The 20,827-nt window shown below is 36.9% G+C and overlaps 1 protein-coding gene across 1 annotated transcript in view; it reads left to right on the top strand.

Moving 5' to 3' along the window:
• The window catches only part of FAM185A (family with sequence similarity 185 member A), a 45,687-nt gene that overhangs the window by 12,333 nt on the left and 12,527 nt on the right, over positions 1-20,827 (top strand). Inside the window, exons 3-6 of the mRNA XM_013943539.2 lie at positions 696-788; positions 5,835-5,973; positions 12,553-12,594; positions 20,482-20,577. Of these exons, the coding sequence (XP_013798993.2) occupies positions 696-788; positions 5,835-5,973; positions 12,553-12,594; positions 20,482-20,577 (370 nt within the window). The remainder of the gene's footprint in view (positions 1-695; positions 789-5,834; positions 5,974-12,552; positions 12,595-20,481; positions 20,578-20,827) is intronic.

Here is a 20,827-nt window from a genome sequence, read left to right as displayed (position 1 = left end):
GTAAAGGGGTTATAGTGTTTCAATTTAAAACTTGGTTCCTTTGTGAAAAATTTGATAGCAGTGCAGATGCTGTATCTAAAGGACCTAATTTGAATGAGAGTCTGGTTTGAGTGAAACACTAGAGCCTAGTTTGGTATAATCACCTGGAGGCCTAAGGTTTGCACTGGGATGTAGCCATAGAAATATATGGTCATATATATGACTCCAAACATAAGTTGTGCTGAGTACTGTGTATATATTCCTAAGGAGAGTTCTGTGACACTGTAGCTATACTGGTTCCAGTATGCAAGTTCGTTTCTTACGGTTACCTCATGTCTTTAATCTACACTGCAGCACCGGGTATATGCATACCTTTGTTTCTAGTATAAATAAAATCAAAAATCAAGATCCATCTTTCTCCATGCTGCTTATTTCAGTGCATACTGAGTGACTATTTTGATCAAAGAATTGTATTGATAGTAAAGGGTTCCTCAGCATTAGTCTTTCTTGCCTTTCTTGTCACAAAGATGGGCAATTTGGGGGGGCTTGACTCCACTGGAAATAACTGGCCCCTTCCACAGTCACTTCAGAAGAAAGCTAAGTAGTAAAATAGAAATTTGCAGACCAAGCTAATTATTGTAGTACTGCTTGAAAAACAAGGTAACTGTTCTCCAGTTGTGCTTGCCCTAACTGTATGAATTTTAAACTTTTTTCAGAGTCATAAAATCAGCATACGGACAAATGGAGGCAAAGTAATTGGTCTTGGAACGCTCTATGGAAATACAGATATTCACGCTACAGAGAAGGGTGTAAGTAAGAAGTGAAGCTTTTTTCAGTGGGTGTCACTAGTTTAGCTTGTGTGTTGCAAAATAATGTCCTTCAGAATATAAATGTTCTTCAAAATTTAATGATCGTTGTTGGTTAATTGCCATTACGTTATTAGCAAACAGTTATCTGTCCATTTACACTGTTTTATCTTATGCTTGGTTTGGGGTAGTAGACAAAGGCTCCACAGAAATGTAACAAAAAGCATGTGAACATTCCATCAATGTGGAGTTTGTAGGATGTAACTTAAGCTGTTATTTTTTCTTAATAAAAAAAATGTAGTATTCCTACAAGAAGCTTGTGTTCTTGTGGAAAAACTATATGAACCACTGTTTTATACACTAATGCATCTTATTGAGTTAAAAATAAAACTTCTAACATTGCATTAACTAATCTGTCATAAGTACATACAACTCATCGGCCTTGATTATGCAGACCCTCAAAACAGACTTAAATTTACTTGGCTGATATTAACACACTTGAACTCTGCAATAGGCACCTGAGTTTTAGTGTCTCCTGAACAGTGGCTTGATACATGCATGTGTGTTACACTGCCAGCATTATACAGTCATGAAAGCTGATGAGTGGCAGGTTTTGTATGTGTTTTTGCAGCTGCGGAAATACAATCTCATATAATCTTGTTATGAGAGATTCAGTGAGAAGTACCATGAACAGAAAAACAATTCCAGAAAGGAGTGGTGTGCTTTTTTCAGCAGATGGCAGTATGAGACAAACCTCATACTACTATGATTCCCCCCCCCATGGTAGGACAAAAAACAGTCAATTCTCTGTTGTTTGGAATAATGTAGAGCTAGGCCCTACATAATACTACAGCTTTCAGACCCAGTCTGGTTCTTGGGCTCAATTTGAACGGTGAGGCATTCTAATAAGAAGGTTTATTAGATCAGAAGCATTGCTATATGAGCATGTAGAGCGAGGTCAAGTCTGGAAGTGGCTTGTATGCATGCACTACCCTGTCAGAACTGATAAATGCCCAGCTTTGGGAGGAATCAGAAAAACATACAGGTAGCCCTTCCTCGCTGAGGAAAGAATTGAGCCCAAGCTATAAATCCAGGAGTCCAAAATCACCTGTATAAAGTTCCATTTGGTGCTGTTGTACAGTTTGTAAATCAGATTCTGACATCACATGGTCATTTATATACAACTTAACTTCATGCGGTAAATTTCTTGTAAAGCCAATGGCAGATTGCTTAGTTATCAACATTAAATTGCCTGCATTTCTTTGTTTTGGATGCTAGCCATCCTTTTTATGTACAAAGGAGCCCTGAGGCTGCTCTAGCTGAGCTATTCTTTTGTGTGTGTGTGCACATACACACGTACTTTTTTTTTTTTTTTAAATGAACATTTTTCCATCCCAGCACAACCTTCCAGCATAACGCAGAGTGGTTAAAGTCTGATTGTGGCACACCACGTTGATGCCACGGTTCTGACTGATCAGTGCTGATTGATCAGCAGTTCCTTTGGGACTGTTACTGGTTAATGGAGTTAGGATTGGTTATAAGCCACTAGCAGCTACAGGGAATGGAAGAAGGCGGAGGTAGCTTACAGCCTTCTTTACATATTTACAAATATGGAACAGAATTTTGGCTCATTGTTGAAATTCTCATTAATAAACTTTGCTGTATAGTTACAAAGGAGAGTGTAAGATTTCTTTTCTCAGTTGGCCATTCCTGTTAGTAATCAGTCTGCCTTACATCTCCCATGTGTGATTGTATGAGATGTTTCTTCCATCAGTTGTAGTCATCACTATGTTACAGCTCTGTCAGCATTTCTATGATAAACCAGCGTTGTCAGGGATTCTTCAGTTCCCTCCTGGACGGGGTGGGGATGTGTGGAAGACACTAAACACTTCAGAAACAGGGAGAATATTTTAAGGGGGAGGGGAAACAGTGAATATACTCATCAAATATTTGAGCAAGGATAGCACAAAAAACAAAGCCAAGAAATATAGAAAATGTGAGGAAGGAGCTGTTTTACTTAAACACAGCAAGACATTAGTTTTCATCTTGAAAATGTGTTCAGGTGCAAAAAACAATTCAGTCTGATTTATGATGATAGACTGATTTTTTTATTTTATTTTTTTCTTTAAAAATGGTAAGGAAAAACAGATAGAACCTGAGCATGTGGTCAGTCTCAGTAACTGCAGCTTCCAAGACTCTGCTCTCAAGGGAGGGAATTTTCCCAGAAAACCTTGTGGGTGAACAGACAAAATCATCCAATTTGTTTAACTGGGGAGTCATTAGCTAATCTATGCCACAGGGACTTTTGTATAGCGCTTATTTAACTGAGCCAAATACTTGCATTCTGCCAAAAATTCATAAAAGCTAAATAATTTGGAATTGAAGATAGATTTAGTTTCAGTGAAAAGTCACACGCTCTAGAATACTTTTTAGTCCTGGACTTGAGCAGTCTGATTTCCTCCCGCCTGCCCCACACACACAGATTTTGGTTCCTCTGAAACACATGTCATTGTATTGGTAGTTTTTTAATACTAACTGGCTGCCTTGATACTTAATTTTTATTATGTCATAAGATGACTTGCTCTTATTGCTGTACATTTATAAGAAAGGTAGTTGAGGTTGGTGAACAAGGTGGGTTGGCAAGTGTGGGGGGGTTTTTTTTGTTTTGTTTTGGTTTTTTTTAGTAAGGTAGCTCATAATACATAAATAAGGTGAATCCCTAAATAGGATCAGAACTTGCATACTGTAGTAACAAATGAAGCTTTTGGGCTTTCCTTTCTCTCTTGAGGAAAGCACCTAGGCAGGCAGTTTGCACTTAGATTATGTAGACGTTTCATATTTGTGTTTTCCTAAAGCGTGGCTGCCTTTACTCTTGTTCTGCTGATAGCAATGATGGCAGTGCTAAAATTGGCAAGGTACTTTGCAGGATGCTTAACTCTTCCGAGTGGGTTTAGATTGTAGAGCCTAAAATGACAGTGGCTTTTCTCCTCTTTGCTGCCTTGGCTCGGTACCAGGGAAGCTGTGCTCTTTGCCACCCTTCATGCCAGTGGCTGGGGCAGGTGGGGGAGCTCCGCGAGGCGCGGTTCAAGGGCAGGCACAATCTGAACTTGTATTTGGTAAGGTTTCTACTTTGTCTTCTGAAGGGTTGAATTGCTGTCACATCCAGTAGAGTCAGGTGTCATAGCTTCAAACTGTTTTCTTAATATCATTGTTTTTGTCTATTATTGATCTTTAGATTCTGGAGCGTAGTTCCAGGCTGCAACATCTATAGAGATTGTAAAATTATAGGTGTGTGGCAACCAGTATGTAATGCAGTGCTCTGATCATCAGATTTCTTAAAAGTTAATACAGCATGTAACACTATTTGATACATCCTATGTATTCTAGTAATACATTATGTAAGAAGTCTTAAAGCAATAGTCCATGCTGCAGTCTTATGACTTAAGGTATAAAGGCAGCATAAAGCTTAACATATGGATTAGTAAGATCACAGCATAATTTGGCTATGGTGTAGCCAATACTAAATCAACCTGTTTAGTTCACATTTTAGGACACAGTATTGCATGAATTCTGTGCGATATTGAGTGCTGTGTTTTGTCAGCATGCCTCTTCAGCCGTAGCATCGCCTTCACATCAAGCCTTTGGAGAGTTCTTGGGAAGCAGCCTTCCAGTGCTCTCCTGCTGTGCTTATGTGGTGAGGATTTCACCATTTTTTCTCAGTCAAGACTTTTGAGCTTGTTTATGCCATTCAGTCCCTCTGACATGAACAGGAGGAGGATCTGGCTGGTAGTCTTGCATGGCAGAGGTGAAGGGTGAGAACCTTCTTTTTAGACTGATGTTTTTGCTTACTTTGAGAAAGCCTTATACATTTTCGTTCTTTAAATCGTATTTTTTTAGTAGTTGCAGAGGAACATAACACTAGAAGGGACAGCAGACTTTTTTGTATTAACTTTTTCACAGCATGACAATGTTAAAATGACAAAATGGGTATCAAGATAAATTGGCATAAGATACAGTTTGAACTGGAAGGCTGTAAATCACTATCGTTACCAAAGGCCGACAATTGGTGTTAAGGAGTTTTACTCCCAATTTCGGTGACGCTATGGTGAATAATGATTTTGCACAGTTTCACTTAGTGTGAGCAAATTAAAAACCTGTTAAAATGGGGCTTAAGCATGAACTTAGCATGACTCCATCATAAATCAATTTTAACTTGGGAAGAATAGTATTAAATTCTTATGGTAGTGGCATGAGAATGGGACTTATTTTGTTCGTATAGTCTCAAGTTAGTTGCAAGACTGGCTGCTTGTACACAGATCGCGTTCTTGTGTCTACCACCTTTTACTCCTCAAATCCATCAACACAGCAATTTCCCAAATCTTTTCCTTTCTCTTCATTTTTATTGAAGGAAAAAAAAATAAAAATGGAGATAATATCTCTTATTTTTCAAGGCTTTGTATAGCTTGGGGATAACCAAGGTAAAACAATTATGCTGAGAGAAAGAGCTGCTGTGGCTTTTTTTTAATTATTGTAAACTTTCACCAAAGCTATGTTCACAAAGTGAGCAAGTGAAAAGTCTGCATAAATAGCTACATGGAACAAGAAAAGCTGTGGGTTTTTGGTATATGGTCACAGTAAGCTGATTACCAAAGCTGTTAAGTGTTATAATTACATATGAACATTAAGTCTTAGTTAAGGCTACAAATTTTTTTTAACTTTTCAAAATGAAGTGTTTTGTTTTTAAAATAGTCAAGTTATTCTTTCACTGATCTGTTTTTGACTGTTTGGGTTCTTCACCTGTATGATGGCGGTAACAATTCATAGGAATATTGTAAAGATTTATTAACTCATTGGTTAGAGCTGGATGAAGATGTTGAGCGTTTTGTTTATTTTGTCTTGTGCAGTTTTTAACTGAGAACTCAATTCTGTTTGTTTCGCACTAAAGTCTACTTCCCACTTGTTCTGTTTTTAGTAGTGTTACTTCTTTATGCCTTTTCAAACTGGGATGACAAGTTTTCAATCATGTTTATTCAAGTTTATTTCTCTTAGAGCGTGAGTATAGAGAAGCTGCAGGGGACTTCCATCAACATATCCACTGAAGATGGGCTGCTGAAAACTAAGTATCTCTACGCAGAATCTTCATCTCTGTCTTCAGTAGCTGGTGATATTCTACTGGGAAGTGTTCATGGTAAGATAGGAAAGGAAATACTGTCAGAAATTTAGCTATTGTGAAGGTATCCATAATGTTCATAATAACAAAAGGACTAATGCTATAGTCTATCACTAAATAATCATGTGCAGTACATGAGCGAAACAAGTCAGTGTTGGTTAGAGGCTGAATTGTTGAGGATTAGCTTACAATATAGCATACTGTGTTTATTTCTAAAATTTCATAAGTGCACTCCTTGTGGAATAGGAAAAAGCATATGTTATAGGGAAGAAACATATCACACATGCTAAGGGTGTATATTAAAATATTGTAAAATTAAGCACTGAAAACTGTATTTAAAAGAAAAGAGGGGGGAGAGGGGAGTAAAGATGCTTCTTTCACCCCCAGCTTTTTCTTCATCAGCAAAGTTAACTCATCCAGCTCCTAAGATTTCTGGTAGAATTTGGTCATATCTGGAAGTTTTTATCAGAAATGGTCTGTGTATGTGCTGGCACCCTATACTAATAGAATGGTGACAGTTTCTATCCTTTATGATGAAAACCACACTCTTTAATCCTTCTACCCTTTGCTGTTCTTCATCCAGAACTAAAACTAACTTGGGTGTCTTTTGTATAAATAGTAGTCAGGGCTGGAACCTAGTGTGTAGCTGTACTTTTATGAAATTGCCACTGAACTATGTCTATGTTATAATGTGTTTGATTTGCTGTTAAAACAAACTCTAGGATATATGAGGAGTGGGTGTGAAGTTGGTATGAGTTCCAGGCTTCTAGCTCTGTGCCCTGTAAACAATTTGCTGCAATTTCATATTTTTATCTTGCTTCAGAAATGATTCTTTTTCCTTTAAAGGAGCAGCTCCATTGTTAATATATAGTAAGCTGAAAACTGGTATCTAAACTTGCTAGCTGCAGTTCATTTCAGCATGTGTAGGCAGAACTAAGGGTTTTTTGTTGTTTTTTTGTTTTTCTAACATGCAGACTGTATTACTACCAGTATTTTAGCCAATAAGCTGACTTTTCATTCTCTTGTGGAATGGTCAGTTTGTGAGTGTGTTCATACCTCTGTATGCATCCAAAAATTTATTTTTGTTATCTCAGTACAAAAATGAAATAATAACAGCTGTAGTTAGTGACTTACCTTTTAGTAATGCCTCATCATAATTTCACTAAAGAACAATGTGAAAACAAATAGAATTGTATCCAAATCATACAGACGCTTCTGACATGACTTCAGGATTATTTTCATGAGCTCTCTATTAAATGGGTTGGGAACACCTAACATTATTTTAACTGTTTCTTTTGAAAGAACTTGCACATCAAGATTTACTTGGTATTTCCAGTGTATTCTTTCAGAAGAATATTTCCTGCAAAACATCGTGCTCCTCAATAATCTTTCAGTAGTAGGACCAAATATTGTTGACTTTAAAAGATGTATATTAGTGGAAAACATAGAATCTTATTACAAGTTAGAAAAATTAAATTGGTCACTCTCACTTGTAGTCTTTGCCTCGTGAAGTACTTCAATTTTATCCTGTTTGGTTTGTAAACTCTTGGAGAGATCATTTCTTGGGCAACTAAGTCCACTAGTTGCCTTTAGCTGATAGTATGCCCGTATTATAATTGACATACCATTGGTACATCCATTCAGAAAATTGAGCTTGTGTTCATTCTTTTCTCACTTAAACTTAGTAGCACAAGCTGTACAAACCTGCCTCAGGCCTGTTTTTCAGTTGAAACCTAGGCTGTTCAATTCAACTACTGTCAGTGGCCAAGCTTCACTGCAAACTCAGCTCTGGAAAGGCCTGAACCAAATTAAAATTAAGACCTGAAAGACTAAAGCTGACTCTGCAGAAGCACTATAGCAATTCGGTATTGTAGTCCTTAAGCAATCTCATAGCAGTGATACTATCGTCAATGCTTTTGCTGTCCACTATCTCAGATTCTGGAGATATGAGTATATAGACGAAGTTAACTTTTTCTCTGCTGTCACTTAAAAACTTAAACCTATCATGGTACAAACAAGCTACAGACAAAAGGTTGCCTAAGATTTTAAAGAAAATGAGTGCATATTGCGTGCGCCATGTGTTTAACAGTGCTGAAATTGTCTGGTGTTCTTGTTACAGAATGAAAATTTCTCTCGTGGTTTCTTATAAAATACCCATATTGCTGATAACATGATGAATAAAAGTAGTATTTTGAACATTTAATTTTTAATTTAAAATGAGTTTAGTTAATTTTTAATGTCTGCCAAATTTCATTCCTTCTTCCACTGTGTAAACTGTTTGTACTTTGCTAGTAATTAAGGAATTCATGAAAATTTAAGAGTTTACTTAAAGATATTTTTCTTAAACACTTTCATATTAAAGTGCTTGTCTCTGAAAAGTTGTAATCCTTACTCACACTACAGGAAATATTAATAACACAAGTTTCTTCAAAATACCAAAACAACTTCCGTATTGTAAGTGATCACACCTTTTAATGGAAAATCTAACTGCTTCAATCCAGCAGTCTTGCTGGAAATTTTCAGAAATGTACTGTTCCCAATTAAATTTCAGATCAGAGGTCATTAAAATATTTAAGAAGATACCCTAAGAATGGGGGATCAGGATCTCTATGGAAATATCAGTGAGTGCACAGGATTTTTTCCTGTAGTCCAATCCACAACTGAATAGAGTAAACAGTGCCAGTTGAACCTAGTTAGTATTGCAAGGTGAAATTAAGGTAGAGATAAGAGAATATGCATGTAAGCATTCTTAATTGCTCTTTTGCAGGCTTCATACTTTTAGGATGAAAGAATAATGCATTATTTTGAAGAAATTGGTTTTGAGTCATTCTAATCAGCTTCCATAGCAGGCATTACAGATGTCAGATGCCATTGGGCTTTCTAGTTAACACTTGAAAAACAAGAAGACAGCAGCTCTGGGGCTGAGAAATATGCTGTTGTATCTAAGGGCAAAAACATTAGTGAAACTTCTCTCCATAGAGAGGCACGTAGGAGAAATAAACAGGGATTTAAACTCATCTCCCTTTGCAACTATGCCAAAGCCTTGGACTTAATCCCTCTTTTTTTAGAATTGCAGAATAATCTGAGTTGGAAGGAACTTTTAGACATCTAGTCCAACCCCCGGCTCAAGGCAGGGTCAGCTAGAGCAGCTTGCTCATGGCCTTGTCTAGTTGAACTTTGAATTATCCCCAAGGACAGAGATTCCACAAGCTCTCTGGGCAACTTGTTCCAGTCTGCAATTACCCATACGCTGAAAAAACTTTCCCTTATATTGAATCATAATTTCCACTGTGGCAATTTGTATTCACTATCCCTTCTTTTTGGTGCCTTCCCCCAATAAGAGTCTGGCTTTCTTCTCTATACCCTCCCATTAGGAAGCCAAAGACCACAACAAGATCACTCCTGAGCCTTCTTTTTTTAAGGCAAAACAAACCCAGCTCTTCGAGCCTCTTTTGTGCGGTGTGCTCCAGCCCCCTAATCATCCTCCAGCCTCTCTTCCGTACATCAGTATCTTTATTGACTGGGCAGCCCCAAACTGGGCACAGCATTGCAAACGTAGTCCCACGAGTGCTGAGTATAGGGGAACAATCTCTTGCCTCTGCCGGCTGGCTGGGCTTGTGCCCGTACAGCTCTGTGTGCAGCTGACCTTCTTTGCTTCCTCGGGCTCGAGTTGGTGTCTGTCAGGAGCCCCAGGTCCTCATCTGCTGAGCTGCTTCCCAGATATTCAGCCCGCAGCTTTTGCTGCTGTATAGGATCGTTTTGTTTCAGATGCTGGGCTTATTTTTCTTTCACCTTTTCTTATGTTGTAGTCAAGGGCTTCTTCATTTTGTGAGAATTGCACGGGAAAATATGGGTATTGGAGTAGCTTATATTAATCAGTGTGTAAAATATATATAGGAAAGACTGAACACCTAGCTGCCTTGTCCTGTCAGTAATCTGAATAAGACAAAGTAGAAAATCTGCAGCGAGTAGAAGGAAGTACCTTATGCTTGAGCTCAGCACTTTATAATTCTTTCCCAAGACAGTCTGACATACAAAAGTATGTCCCATAAATTTCAGATAAGTTTCTGACAAGTACTGCTGTGTATAAAGTAGGACGGTGGAAATGACTTTTATCGTAGCTCCTTTATATGAACTTCTCTAGTTTAGTCTGGTTCAAATTTAAAATGCAAAGTCAAAGTGGTGAAAAGGTGCACCACAAATGGTTGTTTCTTTGCTTTCCTGTGCATTAGAATAGCACTATCTCTTTGAGAGTCATCAAAACAAATCGAAGGCTCAGAAATAATACAGTCTAAAGTGATGGCTTTGTTTATACCCCCAAAGCCTTATCTTGCCCTTGGTCTTTAACCCTGACTTGCAGTACTATAGTTGGAAGTTTTACAGTGCTTATGGAGAAGCAAAGCTTATATGTGATAGGAAAGACTGTAACTATTTCTTTCAATAAAAAAAAACCACAATGAAACATCGAGCCATTCTTGTCAATATTCTGTTGAAAAGATTAATTTTGATTTTTATAGTACTGCACTACACTGCTGAATTCAGTTGCATGTGATAATCAAACCAGTAACCTCTGGTCAGGTCTTTCCCTCTTTGCCCTGATGTATCTGAAAAAAGAGTTGGTTAGCTTAAAAATTATAAGTTAAGTGATGATCTACATGGGACAATTGCATGACCGAAAGTATGTTTTTATGCATGGTCTGTAGGCATTGCAGCTCACAGTGCAGCAGGAAATTCCTATCTGCTTTAAAAGCAGCTTCTCTTCTAGCTAAATATGTGGCCTGTACCTATCACCATAATATGGGTGTGCATTCTTACTCTTACATATGGCATATCTGCCATCTGAGTCAGTGATTAATAGGAGTTTGATCTCTAAATGTTTAATGTTCTTCAGGGATCTGTTTAACAAAACAGAAAGCAAAAAATGAGAAAAATGAAGAACAGACCAGCAAATCCACGAGTTGCAGGGGCTATATTCAGACCCTGTGTAATGTAGCTTCAGCTCCAGGAGACTTGCTAGTTTACAAAACCCAAGGACTGTTTTTGTTGTTGGTTGTACAGAAATAAGTACTAGGAATGAAAAGAGGGAGGAAAAGGTTGGATAATTATATAGTGTGCATACCTCGTGGAGGGGAGGGGGGGGGAGGAACAGTAAAGCCAAACCTCTTTCAAGTCCATTGAAAAATGGTTTTGTTTCAACTCTGGCATGCAGGAGCCACTAAATGTTTTGTTCAGGGTGTGCTTGGAACAATAAATATAAGACTATTGATACCAGGCTGGTTTTCTAGCTTCCAGTCCATGGACCACTAAGCAAAACACTGCAGGCCATACCGATGGAATGCGCTCGACCCTAATGTCTGTTTACTGCTGTGTCGTTGCAGAAGATGTTGGGAGCAGAACTTGATCCCCTTGCAAATTTTAGAGGCCTCTTCCAAAGGATCTGAAATTTTTCATAAATACCATGTATTATTAAATTAAAATTGGACAAAATTACTGTGATGAATCTTGTTTTTCACTCTGTTATTCTCCTGGGAAAATGAAGGGGTGATAGGAACCAACTGTTGTGGTTTAGCTTTTTCATTTAAAGCATTTTGTTTGTGATGTAATTGTACATGTACAGTATAGATATATGGAACTATAAATGCTCTACCAACTTTTTTAGACTGTTGACAAGCACAGATGGCTCTTTTGCTATGAGATATCTCTCTCATCCTTTCAGATTCTTGTGATGCCGTAGGTAAAGAGGAGCGCTCGTTTTATGAAATTTAAGGATGAAATACTATGCGTTACTCTGAACAGGCACTGGCAAGTTTGGCAAGAGCCCATTCTACATTTTATGCTTTGTACAGCCTTTTGTTTGATGTGCTTCAGGCAGCCCAACACACTTGGATCCTGATGAAGTCGATGAAAACTATTCTAGTGGGTCATCATGCACTTAAGTTTGGAGGGAGTAGCCAGTTTTCAGGGACTCTTTAGGCAGCTGGCCAGGAAGTAGCCCTTCAGGCTAAAGCAGAAAATCCCCATCCCGAATTTGGAGAGCAGATTTTTTTTCCAGACTCTCTAGGCTTACATAAACATATGTGCGTGTCTGGACACACAGACTCACTCTGTCTGTCTGTGTCTCTCTCAGATGGGTGCTATTTTGTTTAGCTGGCTGTGTAACTCCTTTGTTACTCATCCTATTAAACTACTTTAATCAGCCATAGTGCTGTTGCAGTCATCTGAACAATTGGAAAAAAAAAATTGGCCTAAAATAAAATAATGGACTATAGCCTCAAAATGCCTCTTTGCTTTTCTCTCTCCCATACCCAGCCTGTGCCTTCAAGCTTTATTCAGTGTTTTTTTGTCTGGAATCATTTCACTGTTACTTAGCCACATGTGTTGATTTTTTGTTTGTTTATAAAGCAACAGTGTTTAAGCAGTATAATTTATTTATGCTATTATGCTTTTATATGCAAGTCAAATATACTACTACAACCATAATACTGTTGTGTATATGGGATCACACTCCTTTAATCTTTGTTATGATTTGAGAAAACAGTTAAATCTGCTTTTAACATTAAAATGCCTCTTTTTTTTTTCCTTTTCTTTCTCTAATAGGTAACACCACCCTGCAGACCAAAACAGGGAGCATCACAGTAGGTAGGTTCTGCCTTATCTCTAAGATAATACTGTCCTTTCCCACTCTTCCCTTCTCCTTTCTCCTTTCCTGCAAATAGTTAACTTTTAGAAAAGGAGGTGATTCAGCAAGGGAAGGAGCCCTTCTAGCCCTTGATGCCACAACACCCACTGGGCTTTGTGTATTAGACTGAGGCTGGATATCCTCTCATAGATTAAGAGAGGACATCAGGACATGAGAAGAAAATTAAGTGTACTTCAGATGTAATCACTTTGCCTTTTAACCTTGTTCTGTATCTTATATTTGCTATTTTCAAAGGCTAGCTTTGTTTTATTTTTGTATCGTATAGCATCATGAAATCATTGGTGAATTACATATTGTGTTTAAAAAAAAAAGAAAAAGCTTCTGGGAAAACTTATAAAACAGTATTTCTAAATACTACTTTGGCCATTGTTTTTCACAATGAAATGAAGGTAGCTCTTAATTTTTTTTTAATTTATTTTTTAGTAAATTGAGCTTTTCTACAGTGGGATAACATATCATATTAACTACTACATTATGCTAGGAAAATACTAGGCCCCTTTTTTTATTTATTTTTTTTTACAGTGCATTGACACAGAAGTGCAACACTCTAATTCCAGTTATTTCTCTGATAGAAAATTGAAGTAACAAACTGTAGACAAGATTCAGTGTCTCTTTAATGAAATCCTGAAGGATTTCCTCTTCTGTAAATATGTTTACAGACCCAAATCTCAGAGTCTTCTGCTAATGATAATGACCCCGGTACTAAGCATCTTGCAGCAATGAGCTGTACTATTATAACTTTTTTTATACTTTTAAACAATCTATATTAACATCCCTGGAAAATGAATGCAATACATGAGTTAGTCATTAAACCACAGACTTAAATCCAGCTTGTTACTCCGTTTTTCCTTCTGTTAAACAAACTCATGCAATGTGAGAATTATTAAATAATGTTTTTTTAACACAGGATATAATTATTTCCACCAACAAATGATGACTATTTTCCTTAATCAAGCTCAGTTTAAACATTAGGAAGTATCTGACAGTTGAACTGTTTTATTTTTCAGATTTCAATTCTGAGAGGATTAGTTATACTTAACTTTTTCCTAGAGAGGGTAAAACCCCATCTAGATTATTTTTATTAAGGATTTTTTTCAAAAGCAAAATGTCTTTTAAGATCCAGTGGATCAACTCTTAACAACTTGAGATAAAAAGTAAAAAAAAAAAAAAAAAAAAAAAAATTGGAAAAGGTTTAGAAATAGAAGCCTTCATGTATGCAGAATATAGGGCACAGGATAGCCTGCTGGATTGCCAGATATTGACAGAAATTTGGTGACAGACATAAGAAGAAAAAGGCAGATCTTCTGACTTTCTGGGCTGGATTTTCATAGGCATGTAGATACCTATTTCTCTGCATGCCTGAAGGTCGGCATCCAGCTCTTAATAAAGCCGTTAACAAAAACCCTTTCTTCACTGCTTGAGCCTTTTTACATCCATAGATTTTCTGAATTTCTGCTGCTGCTTGGGCTACAAAGGTCTTGCTGTCTTGGCTAATCTGACGTTGGGATGCTTATGACCATCTGCAAGAAAGATTAATTATTCCTTTAATGAAAATCCTGAAGAATATGATATATATTTCTAAAGCAAGTCTAAAACTTTGAGGCAACATTGTGTTCCCCGTCTACGCATGTAGATGAGTTGACATTGCATACATCGTATCCAAAACCAAGAAAATAGAAATTTTGTAGCAGGAGACAGTATTGCTGGACCTTGCTGGGTCTGAGAGAGTTCAGTTCTATAACTTCTGCCTCTCAAAGGAGCTCTCAAAGCAGAAAATAGAAAAGTTATTCTTTTGTTCCACCCAGTTGAGGTTGTAGTTTTATATAGTTAGTAATTCATTTTATTTGTTAACTGGAAAATGTACTCATCTCTGGATTTTGGAGATGTATCCTTAGCTTTTGGAAGATTTACTTAGAAGTCTAACTCCTAGTTGAGATGCTTGATGTTTTTCAGAGTATTAGCCTAGGAAAAAAACAAGCAATTGTATAGATTGACAGTTTTGTATTCTTGTATAATTCTGCATTAAAACTGGAAACTGGTGCTGTTGTCTTTCACTCTCTCCTTTTTCTGTGTATTTTCTTTCTGTTATCTGATAAAACAGTTTGTTCTAAATATAAAACAGACAAATTATGTCTGAATATTTGTATTTTTACATGTAAATGTATTTTTATTTTTTGGACACCCTATCCAAAACTTTGCAATTTGAAGTGTCTAGCACTTGGTAATGTTTGATATTGACATTGTTAAAATATGGAAGTAATGATTATGCTTTTTTCTACACAGTGTTTTCTGACACTGTGTTTTCCAACCCTGCACTAGAATTTTTCTACTTGGAACAAATGCTATACAGCTTTTAAATGTGTTTTTCATTTAAAACAACCAGGCCTATTTTTATTTCTTGTCTAAGCTACTACTTAAAATGGTCACTAAAAATCTTAGTAGTCCTAGAAAGAGTGATGGAATACTTTGTTTTTAGTACAGGTCTAATCTTTTAAAATTTTGTGTGGTGCAATCATGGGAAAATTCAAGTTGGAAGGGACCTCAGGAAGTCTCTAGACCAACCTCCTCAAACCGGTGTCAACTGTGAGGTCCGACCAGGTTGCTCAGGGCTTCATCCTATCTGGACTTGAAAACCTGCGAGGATGCAGACTGCTCAGCCTTGCTGGGCTAACTGTTCCACTTCTTGATGTCTTCAAGGGGAAAAAGACTTTCCTTATATCCAGTCTGAACCCATGTCTGTTGTCTCATGCTCTTGCCCTGCACCGCTCTGAGGAGCCTGGCTCTGTCTCCTCGATGAGCTCCTCGCAGGTACTCGGGGCTGCTGTCAGGTCTCCCGAAGCTGTCCCTGCTCCAGGCTGAACAAGCCCGGTCCCTCAGCCTTTCCTCACAGGCCAAGTGCTCCAGTCCCTGACCATCGCTGTGGCCCTCCGCTGAACTCACTCCAGTTTATTGACGCCTGTCTTCTAGTGGTAGCCCCAGCATTGGAGGCTGTATCCTAGATGTGGTCTGACAGGTGCTGAGTAGAGGGTAATAATCCCTTTCCTTCATCTACCGGCCTTGTTCTAGTTAATATAACCCAGGATACTGCTGGCTAGCAGATCTTTATGGGGTTTGGTACTGTCAAAATTGTCAAAAATGAGGAAATTTGTGCTAGTTATTTCGCTTCTGAGGGGAGGAAGCGACCTCCACGTTCTGGGGAGGGGAATGGCTCCAGGTTAGAGGCAGCAGGGACTTATCTGGAAAGCAAAACTGCATGTAGAGATCCAAGAAACAAACAAAAAAAACCATTTTGTAAAGATCTCAGTGTCAGTTTGTTTTATTCTTCTAACCCCTTTCTTCGACAGCCCACACAGTGGAGGACCTAAAGGCTTTTGTGGCTTGCTGTGACAGACTCACTGTTTTAAGATAACTGAAAACTAACAATAAAGAACAAAGTTTCAACTTTGTCAAAAACCTGTCTAGCAGCTACTTGGTATTTGCGTATAGTCCTGATGTGAAGGTGAACTGAGGCATCTGAGACTGTTCATGGTGACGTGAGTGTGGCGTTATAAGGCAATTCCCTAGTACAGAGATAGAAGGCCAAAATTTTCTTTTGAGAAGGATTGTTGATTACAGAAAACAGAAATGGTGTTCAGAATACTTTTGGATAACCGAATAGTAAAACAATACACAGTGTAACTTATCTAGAAGTTATGTTGCATCTGTGATTTTTGCCCTGAGTATTCAACTTTGAATATGTTATCCAGGGAATTTTTAAATTAAAAACCCCATTTCTGAGTTCCATTAAGGACATTACAGTCCCTGCTTAAAAATTACTTCTCTTAGGTGTACTTTTTTAACGTATGATCCATGCACAAACTTGGCTCATAATAGAAATTTCTTCTATTGATACAATCTTTGCTATCTGCTTTAAGTATGTTATGTTCTTGCCTTCATTTTAAGGGTCCTTCATCTTCCAACCTCATATCTCAGAACTTGGTCTCTCTTTGTGTTTTCCTAATGACAAACACAATTCTTTCACTTGTTCCCAGGCTTTCTTCTGTGCTGTATCCTGTACTAAGCTGCTAAGCTTGCCTGCTTTCTTCCATACTGTATTTTACACTAAGCATGCCTGCTCTCCAGGCAGGCGAGGGGCAGCTACTTTTGTTTGTTTATTTTTATCCCTCATGTATCAGGATATGAAAAAATCAAAGCTTTTTTAAAAAATTGAGAGAGTCTGTTATTATGGATATGTTAATATCTACTGAGTTACTACCTAGCTTTATCATCACTATCCTCATTTCCCTGTTCCCCTTCCCTCCCTCTGTTGAGGGACTTTCTCCCTTTGTTTCGTGTTGAATGTAGATTGTGGTGTTTTGGACATTTTATGGCCTGGAGAAAATATTTTTTAAATTGTGAGCATACAGTAAAAGCAGCTGTTGTCTAAGAATAATAGGAATTATTCTTGCTGCTTAAAAGATTAAATGCGTTTAACTTCCATATGCATTCTTTTAGGAATTAGTTTTAGTGACTGCTAATGATTTTACTTTCACACATTAATTTAGTAGTATCATGTTATTAGTCTATTCCATGTATATATTTTAGTTTTTTGTAATACCTTTCATTTGACTGTTTTGGAACAATGAACTAAAAAACCCTGAACAACCTTTATCAACAAACAATATGAGATAGCTAGTTAAGTAGGAATTAAATCTTCCTCATGCTTCACATATGATGGAATCTTGTATTTTCTGCTATCCTTAACCAAATCTTAATAAAGATCTTGTATTTTGCCATTGAAATTAATGAAAGTTTTCCACTGATTTTTAACATGAGTAAGGTCAGTTATTGTATACTATCGGGAAAAGTAAAGATGCTTTTGCCTGGATTAAAGCAAGATCTCTTGTGTTCGTTCCTTTCTTTAAATCTTTTTGGTTTTATAAAATGAAGGGAGAGGAGATACTAAATGTTTAGTGCTGTGAATAAGCTTACAGTTTTGTCGTTCTGCAGTCTTTCTCAAGTTGCCTGATTTATGAATTATCCTTTAAACCGTACTAGCAGAAAGGCTAGATGTAGAGAATGGATCATTTTGGAAAAAAACTCCTCTTGTTTGATCCATAAGATTATTTCTAAGCAAGTAGTGGCACATTTTTTTTAGGCTTCACTGTATTAATGTAAATCTTTCACTGTAAATCAAGAATTTTTACGTGTCTGTGATGCCTTCTCGTTTTTATAATTCAAAAGAAGGGAACTGCCATGATGTTTCAACAGAAGAGATTCTGTCAAAACTTGTCATTTTTCTTGGTGTTGCTATTCTTTGGGCTTTCTGTAGAGCACCTTTTAAGATTCCTCCATGAAAACTGAATTCTGGATATTTCTTTATGTAGCTGTTAATATAATATCTGCATACTGCTTCATGTATCAATTTGTACAACTTTTTAGTTTTCTTAATTAATTGAAAATTAATGTCTTTGTTGGAACACACTGCTCCAGTTTGATCTTGGGCACATACAGCTCTGCCCATCTGGGACCAGAATCAGGCTTCCGCTCTTATGAGTTAAAAAGACTAACAAAGCTGGTCCATGTTGTGGAAAAGTTATTCTCCACAAAGCTTAACAAAACATTATCAAGGACGTTTTGTTTCACTGCATTTTTTTTGTACTAGCAAATTCTTAAATAGCTGAAGTTGCTCAAGAGTGACCATCTGTTCTGTTTTCTTTAGAACGGTTCATCCTTGTATTTCCCCTTGAATTGTCAGTCCTTAACAAATTCTGAATTTAAAGTATCCACTTCTTTTTCATGTTTTTTATCCTCAGTTATTCACATTAGTCTTGGCTAAAGCTGGGTATGTATTTACATATAAAAATAAATTGTCTTACTGCTTTTTTTTCTGTCATATATTGTCTCCATTATTTCAGTTATGCATTTTGTCCTATAAGACTGTGTTATTTGATACAGAATAAATTTTCTTGTTGAAATATTTATTTAATTTTTTGGTTATCTAACCTTGTCTTGGCTGTTTTTTGTTCCATTTTCCTGCATTTTTTTTCTTTCTCATTTGTTTAAGAGTTACAGAGACTTGAAACTTGAACAGCATTTTTAATAGACTTTGCAGAAGTGATGGCCAACTTTAAGTCTCTCAGTATTCTTATTCATATCTATGCATATCTATGTATTTAATATCATAACTATAAAATTGTTTCCAGAAATCATAAATCATATTCAGTTGTTTCCGTAAAGTATATTTCATGTTGCTTCCATAAATCGAAGCTAAACATGTATTGTAAAGTCTGCTGTAATGTTTGGTTAATGCTGCCAAAGTTCTCAGTGTTTTTGAAACTTTTCTATAGTTTTTTTTCCATCATAACAAACTTCCTGATCAGTGGTGTATGTTGGGAGTCAAAATCCAGCAAGATGTGGGCAGGTAGAAAGTAAGCCACCCTCCCAAAACAGTGCTTCCCAAAGCATTCGGTGTCTAGTACAAGAATTTTCACTTAGCGGTGGCAAAGATGGCTCAAGTGTTTTTACTTTCCAGGTAAGTCTGTGCCTTGGTGAATCTGTGCCTACTGCCTCCCTACTGCATTCTTTATCCTGTTCACTCCTCCTGCAAACAGAATCCATCCTCCCTCACAAATTTAGAATTTTAGGGTTTTTTTATATAATTGAAAAAACCTGGAAAAGATAGCCCTGTTCAGTCTTGTAGTACCACTGCTACACTTGCAGAAGGCAACTTTCCGTGATGAAGAATCTCAGAAGAGCTGCTTTTGCATTTGAAGATTGGTAGTGAAGAAGGTTTCATTAAATAATCTTTGGTCTCTGTAAAGTACTGTCAGCTGAGGGTGCTGTATAGACCGTTAGCAGTTGTTTTTCCTGGAAGGGGTCACTATCCTATCGGGAGTCTCTTTATTTCTTCATAGTGCAGATAAAGGAGCTAGTTGCATGTTTTGTTTAAAACAGAAAAGCTAGAGACTGGATATTTCCTGTATCTGTTGCAAGCAAATCTGTCAGGCTTGTGTGGAGCCTAACTGATTGGCTGTTACTAAATCTGATGGGGAATATTTGCAAAAATAGCTTTTATTTGAAAATATTGATTATTACCCCCCCCCCCGAGAGGTTAATTGGTATGATTTTTTTTCCTGCTTCAGTATGAATTTCATTTTGAAACTTTTTAAGGATGTTTATAACAATTATCAATAAAATGTTTCATTGTGACTTAGCCAAGTAAAACTCTCTTTCCAGGTCATTAATTTCAATTAATGAAGATTTTGTTTTTTTCTTCAGGTTTGGAACAGAACTTCTTTAACATAGAATTTGTTGAGATGGGAAAACCATTCACATCCAGTTCTACTTTTTATCATTGTTTTCTTGTTAGCCAAAAGATGGTGTCACTTTCTCAGCTGGCTGAACAGGGACTGGCCACTTTCCTCCTCCTTACTGTTTTCTACTCCAAAGAAATCGGTTTTAGCTATGGGATAATAACCCCTTTTCGTGTTTTTAGTGTTACATACTCTGACCTTACACATCTGTGCTTGAGATCTTGGATCAGAAAAGCTCTAATTCAACTTGTTTAATGCTAAAACTATACGGAAAGCTTTAAGAGTATAAATGCTAGACATCCTGGTTATGATTAGTCAAGTGCATTCTCCCATGAATATTTTCACTTTGTAAAATTGGCAAGATTCAGTCAGGTTTGGGTTTGTTGTTTTAGCTAGCTCTGAAAGTTTGACTGTGTTTCTCTATGCACATCCAGAAACTAAGAAAAAGAATAAAGATTATAGTAAATTTTTATTTAAAAAGAGGAATGAGACACAGTCCTTTTATTTTCTCTCTTTTTTTTTTTTTTTTAGATTCCTCAGATGGAAGTCTAAAAGCTTCTACACAGCATGGGGCAATAGATGTTTTTGTCAGTCAATTGAGAAAAGTGGATCTGAAATCCCAGAAAGGTTAGCAAACTGGAACAAATGTTTTTTGTGGCAACCTATGATATAAAAGAAAGGGCATGAGGTTTTTTGTTTATATGTCTGGAAAAAATTAGTTTTTAGTGATTGTTGGTTATCTACATTCTCATTTACCTCATCATTAGAAAATGTATATAAAAACTTACAATACAGTAAACTCTGTAGAGGACAAGAATATTTAAAATAGATCTACAGATTTTTTTTTATTTTTTGTTTTTTAATGACAATCTACCCA

This window comes from Apteryx mantelli, chromosome 1, assembly GCF_036417845.1.
Source record: "Apteryx mantelli isolate bAptMan1 chromosome 1, bAptMan1.hap1, whole genome shotgun sequence".
In the NCBI taxonomy this organism is placed as follows: Eukaryota; Metazoa; Chordata; class Aves; order Apterygiformes; family Apterygidae; genus Apteryx; species Apteryx mantelli.
The sequence above is the reverse complement of the archived record's forward strand: the minus strand, read 5'-3'. Positions and strand labels throughout refer to the sequence as shown.